Here is a 13660-nt window from a genome sequence, read left to right on the forward strand (position 1 = left end):
TGAAGCGTGGGAGAGCATGTTTGCTGGGGGTTGTTTGAGTGTTTGTTCATTTATTTGCTTTCACCTCCAAGATGAATCATTTTATTTAGCTTCAGCTTTTTGTCATGGAGAGGCACATCTGCTGTCACAGCATCAGCTTGTTCACAGACAAGCAGGGGCAGTGGGCTCTTTGATGGGTTTGCCAATCTACCATGACTTCACCACGCAATGGTGGTGGTCTCCAGGGGCTGGTCCCCTTGTAAAGGGCTGAGTCAGGGTTGTGCTTTCAGAAATGATAAGAGTGTGGTGAATGACATCTTATCTGCGTATTTCTGGATACAATTTTTTGGTAAAGATGCTTCCAACTCAGATGTATTATTAAATACACAGCAACACATCAATCATTCTGGAATCGGATGAAAACTCTGAACTGATGCAGGTCTCTCTCCTTGACGCTGCTGAGATCAAACTTTTCTGATTTATGTGCTAATGTGAACTGAAAATAGCCAATTCCTTTATCAAGTTCATGAAACTGCTGAAGAGCAGGTAGGCCAGCAGCAGCAGCTCTGCCTTATTCTCCCTGTGCTTCCCACCGGTGCCCACCCAGCTCTTGTGTCCTATTGAGCATCGTCTTGCTTGGGAAAGGGACTGTCTTCCCTGTCTGCATTTTGCACAGCACATAGAAGAGTGATGGTATGATCTACTGCTGCTTTTCTCAGTACAGCGATAATTCAGGTAAGAATAATCCAATACATCTTTTATTGACTTTGCATTAAGCTGACTTAGATGTGACACCATTTGTAATGCTTGCATCATCTCATTTTCTCTCTGAAATTCTCCGAATGCTGTCTTATTGCCAGCACTAAAAGAATACACAGCACAGAATATTTTTATGCATTGCCACTTCTAATATTTTATGCTACATAAATATAATAGCATATAATATATAGTATTACATAGTATAACTTTGCTTTTAAAGCTTTGTTTAAATTCCTTTCTTTTGGAAACAACTTGCTATCAAGTATCACAGTATTCTTGGTGTGCTTGTCTCAAGGTTTGTCTCTGACAGTATCACACAGTATCACAGTATGCTAGAGACTGGAAGGGACCTCATAAGATCATCTAGTCCAATCCTCCTGCTGGAGCAGGGGTCTCTTGTTTGGTGGGCTTTAAAATACTAGTAATTATATCTCCTTTGGGCCTGTTGCTTCCTCTTTTGGAAGACTCAAGCTTACACAGGGTTGAGCATGCTGCTAAATTTTATTTAGCATATGAATTTATCTTTCTAGTGCTGTACATTGATTTCTGTGGTTAGAAATTTTACACATTGGGAACTAACTTTTGCAGGCCTTTACAAATAATATATGTGATATTGAAAGCACAGATGAAGCAGTTCCTAAAAATGAAATGAGACATTCTGGCACACCTTTTGGGGATTGGTATGTAATTCAAAGATGAGGTCTACTAAGTTGTCGGGTTCTAAATTCAACCTAGTGATTTAAGGACCGGTGTTGATTGTTCTAATTCAAGGCAGTATAATCAGGAAAAATTTGAGCCAAACTCAGTTAACAACAAGGAGGCAATCGATCCTTTAATTTTCCTTTTGATTTCATTTAAGAATAGCCAAGGAAAGTCTCAGTAGCGCATTATTATTATTATTATTATTACTACCATCTTTCTCATTACCAAGCAGTCTTCTTGTCTCAAGAGCTGCAAAGTTTGGGTACTGGCTGATTTCCACACCATAATTGTTTAAACCAACAAAAATAAAACCACACCAAACCTTCACAGTTCTGAAAGCAGTCATCATTGCGGGTGCCATAGTACATTTAATTTTACCACTAGATAATGAAGTTCTTGAAAAAATGAATCTGTTGGAAATGATACCACAGAATGGGGATTTTGAACTATGGAAAGTAAGACTTGGCCACGAGAGCCTCCAGTGTGGGTGAAGTGTTCAGGTGCTGCTTAGAATAAATAGGGGAGGTGTGCTGTGAATTAAAAACAAAAGGAAGCAGAATATATATGATTTTCATTGGCAAACTTCACATAGTCAAAACAGCATTTAAAATGTGGAATCTCTCTTCACACGCGTGCATTTGTACACACATAACCCGCACCTTTTTCTTTAGCAAAATACGCATTTTAATCTCTTAGGATTTACAGCTTTATACAAAGAGCAGAGTGTAAGTTGTGTCTTGAGGGTCTTCTGTCTGGAAGTTCAGAGGGATGGATAGGTATTTAAAAATACTTCTGAATAGTAAGTTATGTTGGGAAGCTAATGCTTCTTGAACTTGCTCCTTGTTTTGAGTCCATACTTAAATCTTCATAGAGTGTGTGGTACTTGATAAACTAAGAGACAAGGAATCCTTAATTTTTATACCAGGGCCTGTAACACATAGAAAGATACTTTTAAAATTAAATCCACAGGGCTGTTACCAAGGCTACTGAACGTGACAGGGTTTGTTTTCAGAAGTTGCAGAAGAATGGTAGCAACTCAGAATGTTGCCCAGAGCTGTTCTTGTGTTTTGCATTTTCAAAAGATCCTTTGTTGTGAAAGGGGATATATTGCTACAGCAGAAAATCTTTATATATTAGTTAAATAGGTCAACTAGAGGTTTTTCCTAGTCTTTGCCACAAATAAAATACGCGAAACACTTTTTAAAGAGCATCAGATGTGAGGATGATTTAGGTTTGCTGTTTGGCTTAGGGTAGTTGAAATGGGGAATTCGAAGCAAATGACATGGAATCACAATTGGTTTGGGTTGGAAGGGACCTTAAAGCTCATCTGCTTACAACCCCCCTGCCACAGGGAAGGACACCTTCCACTAGACCAGGTTACTTACCGGGTGGTGTGAGGAGCACTGTCCCCATCGGGATAGAGGAACCCAGCTTCGCCCTTCCAAAAATGCCTCAGAATTGAGATACTTAAGATTTTTGTCACTACTTCTGCATGTGTATTTTTTCCTGTGTCACCAAATGATACCTGGACAGTCAGGCAGGCACCGGTTTGTACCTTGGACTCTTAAGGACCACCCTGGCTGGTTAGCACTCAATGCAAAGCCCTGGCTGCCCCGGTGCTGGGGTTCTCAGACAGGGGTGATCCTTTAGGCTGGAACTCTTACACCTTCTGTGATTTGTGGGGACTCACCCCACCCAGGTACAGAGATTTTCTGGCTGTCATGGGTGTCCCAAGGTCTCCTCACTTCCTGATTTCTCTACTTTGATTTTGTATTGGGAGCTGCCCTACTTTTGAAATGCCTGAATTCGTATGTCTCTGACGGACCCTCACAGCAGCTAAAATCAGTATTCCAGAGCTGTATCTGTGTTGCTTTTCCCCGCTGAGCATGTTTGCTACCAGAAAAAAAAAAAAAAAAAGCAACCAGTGCCTTATTTTATTTTTTATTTTTATTTTTTCAAAATTTTCTTTTTCTCTTTTTTTTTTTTTTTTTTCCTTTTTAGGGAAAACCTAACAGCTACAGATGCCATGAGGGTGCAGCACACTGATGGGCTTCACTACTGGAGCTCTAAAACATTTTTTTTTTTTTTTATAGTTTTTTCCAGAAAAACTTTCAGCAAAAACCGGGATGTAAACAAGAAGCCACTGCAGCCTCCGAGGCCACGCCGTTACTTCCTCGTGTCCGTCTCGCTTGCCTGCTGCCGAGAGCGGGCCGAGGGTGCTGAGGATGCCTCTTCCTCCGCAACTCCCCCCTGAGGGTAGACCACAAAACACAGCTTCTGTCCCCAGCACGTCATGGACTCTGCAGGAGCAAACGTGCGGGTGGTTAATGGGAATGGTTGAGCTCGTCTAAAAGCACGATGCCGGGGGGATGCAATGTGTGAATCAATGTGCATCTTCCCATCCATAGCCGCTTGGTCCTGCTGTGCAGAGACTGCCCCTCCAACCCTTCTCATCCCCAACTCAATGATAAAACAGTTGGTGAAGCAGGGGCAGGTTAAGATGGCCAGTGTTAGGGATGCATTTCCCAGCCCCTTGCAGAGCTGTGCTGGCAGAGATGGGCTGGGATGGCTGCCAGCCCTCCTGGCACTGTGTCAGCAGTGGGGACTGCTGATCCTGGGGACCTCTGGTCAGAGCAAAGGGCTGCAGTGTGCTTGTTTTAAAGTCCCTGCCTCAGAGCAAAGCAATTAAAAGCCAATCATAGCCAAGCCATCAAAGACTTATGTGCAGTTTTAATTTTACATGAGTGATAACGTAAGGCTTTCTTTTGAGGGTGAAATAATTCACTGTGCCATGTGGGGTTTGTGCAGCGGGATGTGCTGGTGGCAGAGTGGGATGAAAGCTTGTGTGCATTTATTAGTCCTTTAGTGATAGTTCATTGAGCCTTAATAGAATTACAGAATGGTTTGGACTGGAAGAGACTTTAGAGCTCATCCAGTTCCAAACCCCTGCCATGGGCAGGGACACCTTCCACTAGAGCAGGTTGCTCCAAGCCCTGTCCAACCTGGCCTTGAACACTGCCAGGGATGGGGCAGCCACAGCTTCTCTGGGCACCCTGTGCCAGCGCCTCACTGTTGCACTCCTGTGTATCTGGCTCTGGGGCAGACTCTGGTGAGTGAGCTGAGCAGAGCAGATGGGGTGCGGCACAGAGGCATGAAAGGAGGTGAGCAAACATTCTCAGGAGCGAGCAAAACAGCTGCCCAAAGGCAAGCTTTGTGCCCAAGGGCCACCTGTGACCAGGAGTGGTGGTTGGGCTCGCACGGGATGTTCCCTTGCTGTTTTAGTGCTGCTGGTTCAGAGGTTAAGCAGATCCCTGCAGACCCAAGCACAACCAGGAGTGCAGCGAGGCACAGCGGCACTGGCTTACCTATTAGCCTATTTACACTCTTTGGTTTATTTCTCCAGTAGACTCCAAGGAAGAACACTGGTACTCCAGTTAAAATGATAATAAGTCCAACTCCACAGACAATTGGCTCGGAGTATAAGCTGAAGATCAGCAGAAATGCCCAAAACGCCAGGTAAGTGATGGGGATGAGGAGGTTCACCTACCAGGAGAGAGCAGAGCAGAACACGGCTGTGGTTGTGTGTATCCCATTTTTACACTAATGGCTCTTTGGGACATGGTTTGGGACCATAAGACATTACCACTACATCAAAAAAATAAACCATTATTCAAAACAGACAGAGGGCTTGGTGTGCCCATCCCACCCTTTGCATCACTATTGCAACTAAGAGATTTAGCTTTAACATTGTCACCTTGATAGGTCTGAAGATTTTGGGTTTCTTGCATCGTAACACAATCAGGCCTATAATTGTCACTCCGTAGCAGAGGTAGTTAATGAATGACACATAGTTGATTAGCGTGTATGTGTCTCCAACAAGCATGATGACAAGAGTGGCCATACACTGCAAAGAGAGAAGTATAACCTTCCTTGAGTCATTACTAGAAAGAGCAGCTTAAACCCAACAAAACCAAGCAAAAACCCCATTAAAGCGTTTAAATGCCTTTTGTTTACAGGCCCCACTGGATATCTGCTGCCTCCTGTGGTTCCGAGCATTATCCCTGAGCTGTGCCACTGGGGCTCAGTGGGGATTTAGGGTTATTTGGGACATGCTGAGGATCTGTTTATAAATACCCCGAGGTGCTGGCAGAGGTGACTCTACTGGCCATGACTGGGCAGGCAGGGCCGGGAGGGCTGGCAGAGCTCTGTGTCGCTCCACTCTACCCATTCCTGTTATTTAAAGGCTATTGACCCCTATGGTGAGAACTGCTGATGGAAGGATTTCTTGCAGACTGAACATGTTGTGGTCAGTGCACTACGTTGTTGCAGGTGCCCTGTGTATTATAAAGAATGAGCTTTGCCCTTTATCCCTGCTGGTCCACAGCTCATTCTGCAGATGACTGGCATCATTAATCTTTCGAGCATTACTTGTGTTTGGAAGCTGGCAGATTGATGGTGGAAATTTCCATGCTATAAACTCGCTTGTTTATACTGTGCAAAGTCAGGAGAGCCGGCTCCCTGGGTCCTACACCATTGCTGCTCAGTACCCTGGGAGCTGAGCCCTGGCCTCCATCACATACTGGTCCTGTGAACATTGACTGATGGTGGCCAGAACCTGAGGGAAGCCAAGTATCCACATCCCTTCAGAGAGCTCAGGTTTTTGGTATCTTGTTCCAAGCTCTCTTTTTGCTTATGTCTCTTTTTCTCAATTTGCTGTTCCAATGGCAAAGTCCTCTTGGAAGGGAGGGCCTCTGCACCACCAACACCAGGAATTAAACACCGCTATCAAACAACACTCTAGTCCCTCCATTCTCCTGTTCAAAGCCTCACAGGCCTGATAGGGGGATTCCAACACCTTGGGCAGAATCACCACAAAATGGATTTAAAATAGGAGGGTGTTTTATATCTGTATAATGAGTTCCTGGCTTTCCTCTGACAGTGTCATACACACACACAATCCGCTCCTGCCACTCACAGGTTTTACAGCGACGCTGCTTGGAGCATCGTGATTCTGTGCATAGGTGACACCAATGTGTCAGGTCTGCTCATGGTGTGGGCACGACTGCTGGGTGGTACAAGGCTGCAGGGGGTCTGCTGCTCCCTCGATTGCCTGGCCACAGCCACATGGCAGGCAGGAGAGCTGGATGCTCCCCACTGTATCGCAAAAAACCCCAGTCTGTTTATTCTACACTTAGCTTGGTCCCTTGATTTTTGAAAGGATTAGTAAAAATACAGGCCTCGCTGGCGGTGTTAGGAAGGCCTTTCTCCATGTACAAAGAAACCTTTCTTCATGCAAAGAGCTAGGTATGATTCATTGTAAGAGAAAAAGGAACCTGGGGTATTAATTAGGTTTGGCTAAAGTCTGACCCAGTTTGTTATTGTAGATGTCTATATTTGTTAATAAATTAATATTTCCTAGGACTTGTTATACCCAGAGCTGCTTTAAAACACCTTGTTCTGTGATTATACTGTGCTTCAAGGAGGATGTTTTGAACAGAGCAGAGAACTGGTGTACGCCTGAAGGATCAGCCAGCTGTTTCACGGTGAAGCAGCCTCTGAAACTCAGTGTGTAATTTCAAACAATGTATTTTTAAGGACAAAAGAGTTCCCCTTCGTTGGCACCGGCAGCCCAGCAGTAGCCCATGGTGGGACCAGGGGTCTCTGCCTACTCCAACACCTTGCATGGGCAACACATGAGGTGTTTGTGGTGGGCACTAAGCCCCAGGGGTGCTGTAAAGCCTCAGCTAGATGCAAATGTTGCCATAAAAGCACAATATGCAGGAGGCTTATTTGGTGGAATTTGGTCTGGGTGTATTGTGACAGAATTGCTTTTACTGCTGGGAGACAGATACACAGGTGTGCACCTTCCCGGTGCATCTGGGGTCAAACCCGCCCGTTTTTGTATCAGTGGCAAATCTGCAGCTAGCCAAGATTTCAGATAAATGCCCCTTGGGGAATTCCCCTTCTCAGGCCATGCAACAGGGGACAGCAGCACCAAGAGTCATTTTCCTCTGTAATGTCTTTGATGCTGAAGTAAAACCCATCACATATCCTACCCTCACTATTGGTAAAAGTGTATGAAGCTCTTCGTTCCCAAATGCTTGTGTAAAGCAGGCAAAATTCATCAAAAGAGCTTCTCCCTTCTTAAACAAATTGTCTGTTTCAAAAGTCAGTCTCTGCCTCTGCTGTGGGTAGAACAAGTGGTAATGGGCTTAAATTGCAGCTCAAGTTAGGGATGAGGGAAACCATTTAGACCCCCAGGATGGCTGGGAATAGGAGGGATTATTTCTGAAGCTGAAGGCTGCTCCCCTCTGGGGCCATTGGAGGTGCTTGGCCAGCACCCACCAGCAGCATTCCTGGCTGACTCTCTTCTCCTCCTTATGGGGTTTAATGGCCTCTCAAGCTCTTCTCTCTGTGATTTAGTATTTATAGAAGCAGGCTACAGAAAAGCAGAGCAGGGACAGTAAAACTTACACAGACGAGCAGGGCAGGGATGGGTGTGCAGTGCTTGACGTGGATCATGGCAAGCAGACTTGGCAAATGGCCTTCTCGAGCACCGGAGAAACATAACCTGGAAATGAGAGCAGTAATGCTGAACCAGCTGGGTGTACAACAGCCTCTTCAGTTCCTAGCCATAGAACATCTCTAATCTCAACCACCTGCACTGCTGTGGAAGGGAGCTGTAGCCTATGGGTGCTGAGCTGCAACTGGGGAGATGACTAGAGACTGCTTACGTAACCCGATGTAAGTCACTGAAACGAGACCCTTCAGTATATGAAGCCTCTAATGGCTAATAGCATCTGTGCAGTGACCTGCTTTGAGATGCCAAACTACCTCTGAGCAGGAGGACTGAAATCTGTCCAGTTTGTCAGGGTTGCCTCCTTACCCAGGGTGGGATGAGTACTGTGGAGGTTGTGTGGGGATCAGCTATACACAGCCAAGGCACAAAACCCCTCATAGATAGTGTTTCCAGTGTCAGAAAGGTTTTAAATAAGGTTTAACATTCCTGAAGTTTAACTTCGTTTCTAAGTGCACAACCTGTAACATATGCACTCAGATTTGTGGCATCTCATTGTACTCATGAAAGTGCTGAGATAAATAACTTCCCAAGGTACTTAAGACTTGAGTTGTTTCCTCACAACTTTTTTATAACTTTTTAATTAAGTTCAGAGAGGTCAGTTAATATAAGTAGACTTTATAGAGTACGCTGCAATATACTTCACAGATTCTGGCCCCACTATCAGCAGCGTGCATGCAAAACATCTTGCCCAAAAGGAGTTTTTCCACTACAGAATGAAAATGTCTGTAACTGGGAACAGCACCAGGCCCTAAAACTGCTCTTTGAGTGAAGCACGATTTAGCTTATAGCTACTGGAACTTTATTGATGTAAAATGACTTTGGTTCCATGCTAAAGCCGTGTTAGGCTCTTACTGTGAGTTATTCCACATCTGCAGACAATTTCAGAAGCTCATAAGGATTATTTTGCAAGAGATTCCACGATTCAATATTACATTTGATGATTCAAAACAGAGCAATTCATAACTGAATGTATCCAACACACCCAACAACGACCTCATGCTCTACAACATCCAAAATGTCTAGCTAGCATTTCTTTAGCAAATGCAATTAAACCAGCCCCTCCCCAAATTAGATAATGTTCATAAAATTGTACTGCATCTAACCTTGATGAGGTAAAAAGGTATCCATTTATTCCTCCAAATGTAGATAGGGCCACTGAGACTGGCATAACCCAGGAAAAATAGCCCAGTAACTTTTCACCAAATGTCTAAAGCAACAGAAGGCAGAGAAACTGAAATACACTGCAAAGCACAGAACCAAAATCAAAGTGTATTTTGGACATCCAGGGAATGGTTTACTTACTACCGCCACAGCGTTGGAGGACAAGAGCTCTTGGGGTGACATGGCAGTGAAATATGCAATGTTGGTGAACGTATACACAAATGTCACCAATGGGATGGATATGAATATGGCACGAGGTAGGTTCCTAATAAGAGAATTAGGAGGGTAGATAAGAATTACAGTCATGTACAGCGAGACCACAACAACCATGTACAGCTGTGTGTACAGGCACCAGTGGTGCAGTGAAAGGCCTTGTTTTGCATTACTTTCCCCTGCTCTGAAAAGGAGCAAGATCCTGTTGTTCAGGTGGCTGTCTTGGCCTGCTCCATGCCTTAAACCTGGTCTGGTCATACACCACCATGACAACTTACAGCAGTACAGATCTATTTGACCTCTGATACGGAAACCTCCTTAGAGGTTGACACCTGAACCACCCTGTATCACAGGTAATAATAGATTTCTCTCCATGTGTCAGATTTGCAAAAAAGGTCTTTAAAAATTTATTTAACCTTTATGATTTTGAACAGATTTAGTAAAAATGGGAAGTTTTTTTTTTTATAGTTTCCCCTTGGAGACTGCAATAATAATAAAAACAGCCATTCACTCCTTTTCCTCTTTATTTCTCAACTGAGGCCACATTTGCCTTATTTAAGTCATAACTTTTTATTATTCAGCTTTGAAATTGTGGTGGTCCATTAAAATGTTGGTGTTTTACTAAGGGAACACTGTGCCATGCTTGCTTTATTCGTGCCAAGGTCTCTGGACGTGTACTTTGCCACTCACTAGTGCGAGTTACGTGCAGAGCTTCTTGTAAGGCTGCAGCTCTAATTCATTCCCACCCAAGCACTGTAATAGCTTCAATTTCTCCTTGTTTAATCACTGTGTGCCTCGGATGCCCAGAAATAATGCTCGGAGAGCTGCTCTTGCCATTCGTCATTCCACTTCATCAGCTCAGAAATGTTGAAACATTTGAGCTTTGCTTTACTAAATTAACATTCACTTTCCCTCCAGCTTTACAGCCTGCTTGTGATAAACCATTTTCAAGCCCCTTCCCATACCCAGGACCAGCATGAGGTTGGTTGCCCTGGGGGGGGGGAGCAGCTATGCAATTACTTTCCGATCTCCTCTTTCTGGTGTCTGTGGAAGATCCCCTTTGGGTGAAAAAGCAAAGGGACTTAAACATAATCCCATGTTTTTCTGATAGAAGTGATTCTCCCTATATCCACTTGAATGGCATCTCATTGATGGTTATTTTTTGCTATAGAAGCACTGTATGATTGAACAGTGCCGTAAAGATGCTGCTTTGTTTTACAGGCTGGTTTCAGTTAATGCCTTATGCAATACATTTTTAATTCCATTGTTCCTTTAACTTGCCTCCCATCTCTTCCAAACAAAAAGTCTCTCTCTACTTTAGAAAGACCAGTCCCATAGACATGGAAGGATATTGCTGCAGCTTATGAAATGAATTATATTACCAGATAACTCCAATGTCTCAGCACTTCAAGAAAGGGTGGATGGCACAGAATCGGATACTTGCCTGCGGGGGTCAACCAGTTCTTCCGTTACATAGTTCAAGAAGTTCCAGCCACTGAACGCAAATGACCCTTGAAGGAAAGCTAAAGCTAAATGCCCCACAGATGGAGTCATCCAAAAATTGAATGCGTTGCTTGGTGTCAGCTCTTTGTAGTTTCCTGCACAGAGAGCGCAAGCAAGAGATTAATCCACCCCTACCTACCAGACACACCACGAAACAGGTGATTTTTAGTCTTTATTTTCATTGGATTTGGGACTTCATGCTCTTCATGTCACCATGGGCTGGAACTGCACTTGCAGGGCTTTCTGCGGGGTGGTGTCCTGGGGAAGCAGCTTGGGTTGTACTCACAGCATCCCTCATTGCACTGCGCCTCATGGGACCAACCAGCAGTGCTTGAGGATTGCTCCTGGGCAGGGTCGGTTCCTGCCTGTTTTTAATGTGGTTTTGTTTTACAAGAGTTTCGTGGTGCTCAGTAGAAATACTGAAAAATAAAATGTCTGTGGGGCTGGCAGGCGGCGGGACTGTTACCACTGTGAAAAAGCGTTTGCTCTCTGCAAATGCCATACTTTATCTTCCTTTACATGACTCATCATATACATGATAAAAACACGGTGAGCCTTTTGTGTTTTCTGCTTTCTGTTAAGTTGGTGAGTCAGTGAGACCTTGGTTTTTGCCTATTTTTAATCTTATAAGTGACTTTTTGTAGGAAATTTGACTAGTGCCCGAATTCATTTTACACCCAGGGTACTTCAAATTTAAGGAACATTCAACAGGTTAAAAAATTTCAGTAACTATTCTGAAACATCCTCAGCTGCATTTATTCCATCAGAACCAATGAGGTGAGCCAGAAAGGGACTCGTTTGAGAGAATACAGCTGATTTCTCTGTGGTGACATCCTTTCCGTGGCTGTGTGAATACGCAGCCCTGCAGCTCAGCTAAACCCAGCACTCCTCTGGGTCAGTTTGTAAGGAGAAAACAGTAAGTGGGGAAAATTACTTCTATCAACAGTACCATACCCGTGTTGGAGCTGTCTCACAGAGTACCTTTAAAGATCTGTATGAAGCCCACAGTAATGATAAGGGCCAGGGCTAAGAGTTTTCCTGCTGTAAATATATCCTGAATGCGTGTTGCCCATCGAACGCTGGAGCTGTTCACCCAGGTCAGGAGGACTGGAGAGCAAAAGACTGAATTCAGTGACGTGAAAACATGTTTATTTAAGACCACACAGCCAAAGCATTGAAAAGCACAAAGTGACCTGCACATCCCTGTGGGGAGCTCTAGCGTGGCTGGGAGCAAGGTGAGGAGCAGCTTTGCCTTTCCTTAGGAGAATCCCAGCTGCAGGGGTGTCCCTGTCAGCCAGCAGCCTTCCTGCCTTGGGTGCTGCTGGCTGAAGCTCCCCGAAGGTCTAGTTACTGTGCCTGGGTAGTGCTCAATGTGTAGGGATCACCATCTCCTCATGGAAATGGTGAATGTCTCTGGGCCTTGTAGTTCTGGCTTGCTTTTCCTGGCTCTGTAAGTAATTAACATGGAGCCAGTGGCATCCTGCATTTCCTACACACCTGCATTTGTGAATGTAAAAGAAGACTAGGAAGGGCTCAAATGGTGGGTCACCCATGCTGAGTACCCATGGCCCTGCCTCATCCCATAAACTTGCCTGCTGCCACTTCCCTGGGACCTGCAGGGATTCAGGTGCCCTTATACCCTGCTCCAGCCACTGTGCTTGCTGCAGGCAAGCAGGAAGAGACTGAATATCCCACACCGGTCATGGTGCCTGTCCTGGGGCTTCCCTTGTTGTGGCCGTGACCCCAGCCTGGCTGGAGTGGCCCCTCGAGTGATCCCATGTAAAACCAAGACAAGCTTTGTGTGTGTGTGCAAGAACCAAATACTCACGTAAACACACCATGGAGAGGATCCTGGAGGCATTATAGGGGGGGATACAGTTAGGAAAGACAGGCTGCAGGACATAGTTTGAGAAGGTCAGCGCAATGACGGCCAGACTGGTAGGGTACATGATAAGCACTGCACTCCACAGCAGCAGAAACCTGGAAGACACGACAAAGCACAAGAAAGCAAGCGTTAGGGGTGTGCTGGAGGAGGTATTGCATACTTGGCTGTGCAGTGCTTCAGGACAGCTACCAACACAGCAAGACTGGCACCTTCATCTCAGTCACATCTAAGAGTCACCTACTTGTGACACTCCTCATCCCTTTTCCCCTGTTCCCAGTGCAATCTGGATTTTGAATTAAACATTTCTAAGCAAAGCACAATTTAGGGATATCCAGTAGAGTGAGAATTATGCCCATCGGGCACATGTTGATTTAGCTCTGCATGCCAAAGTGAAAGCATCTCTTGCTCCTGGGCTGATGTGTCACCTCAGCCGATCGCAGTCCCTACACTGAAGATACCTCTGGAGGGTTTCAGCAGGGCCCAAGCTGCACTCTTGGGGCTGCTACTGGCTCCCCACCAGTCACTGGGGGGTTCCTTGTCATTGTTCAGGTTGGCTCCGTGACCTGGGCCAGGGCAGGTTAGTGCTGCAGTGTCCTGCAATCACTCAGCTGGGGCGCACCGGGGCTGGTTGTCTGCCTTCACCTGCAGCTGAAGGCAATTGAATCAAATGAGGTACCCTTGCAAATATAAAGTGTGAAGCAGTTTGTTGTCTCACACTGAGAAAATGGAAGAAGTTCACTTATCTTAAAGAGCAGCAGTAGATCTGCTTTTAAAGTAAGTATTGTGCTTTAAAATACAAGTAGCTACTGCAAGAAAGTGAAATCCTTCTTGCCATGTATGTACACAGAGATTCATACACATTAGTTCATCCATATACC

At 44.9% G+C, this 13660-nt stretch overlaps 1 protein-coding gene across 1 annotated transcript in view; it reads right to left on the minus strand.

Moving 5' to 3' along the window:
* Nucleotides 1-3549: 3549 nt before the first annotated feature.
* The window catches only part of SLC7A10 (solute carrier family 7 member 10), a 41103-nt gene continuing 30992 nt past the window's right edge, over nucleotides 3550-13660 (minus strand). The window contains exons 3-11 of the mRNA XM_061345910.1: nucleotides 12726-12877; nucleotides 11879-12004; nucleotides 10839-10992; nucleotides 9323-9446; nucleotides 9124-9227; nucleotides 7915-8011; nucleotides 5195-5344; nucleotides 4806-4983; nucleotides 3550-3740 (exon numbers count right to left, since the gene is read on the minus strand). Of these exons, the coding sequence (XP_061201894.1) occupies nucleotides 3607-3740; nucleotides 4806-4983; nucleotides 5195-5344; nucleotides 7915-8011; nucleotides 9124-9227; nucleotides 9323-9446; nucleotides 10839-10992; nucleotides 11879-12004; nucleotides 12726-12877 (1219 nt within the window). The 3' untranslated portion in view covers nucleotides 3550-3606. The remainder of the gene's footprint in view (nucleotides 3741-4805; nucleotides 4984-5194; nucleotides 5345-7914; nucleotides 8012-9123; nucleotides 9228-9322; nucleotides 9447-10838; nucleotides 10993-11878; nucleotides 12005-12725; nucleotides 12878-13660) is intronic.

The sequence above is a fragment of the Neopsephotus bourkii genome, unplaced genomic scaffold (genome assembly GCF_033783945.1).
Source record: "Neopsephotus bourkii isolate Nb327-2 ecotype Australia unplaced genomic scaffold, CSIRO-AGI_Nbou_v1 NB_245, whole genome shotgun sequence".
Classification (NCBI taxonomy): domain Eukaryota; kingdom Metazoa; phylum Chordata; class Aves; order Psittaciformes; family Psittacidae; genus Neopsephotus; species Neopsephotus bourkii.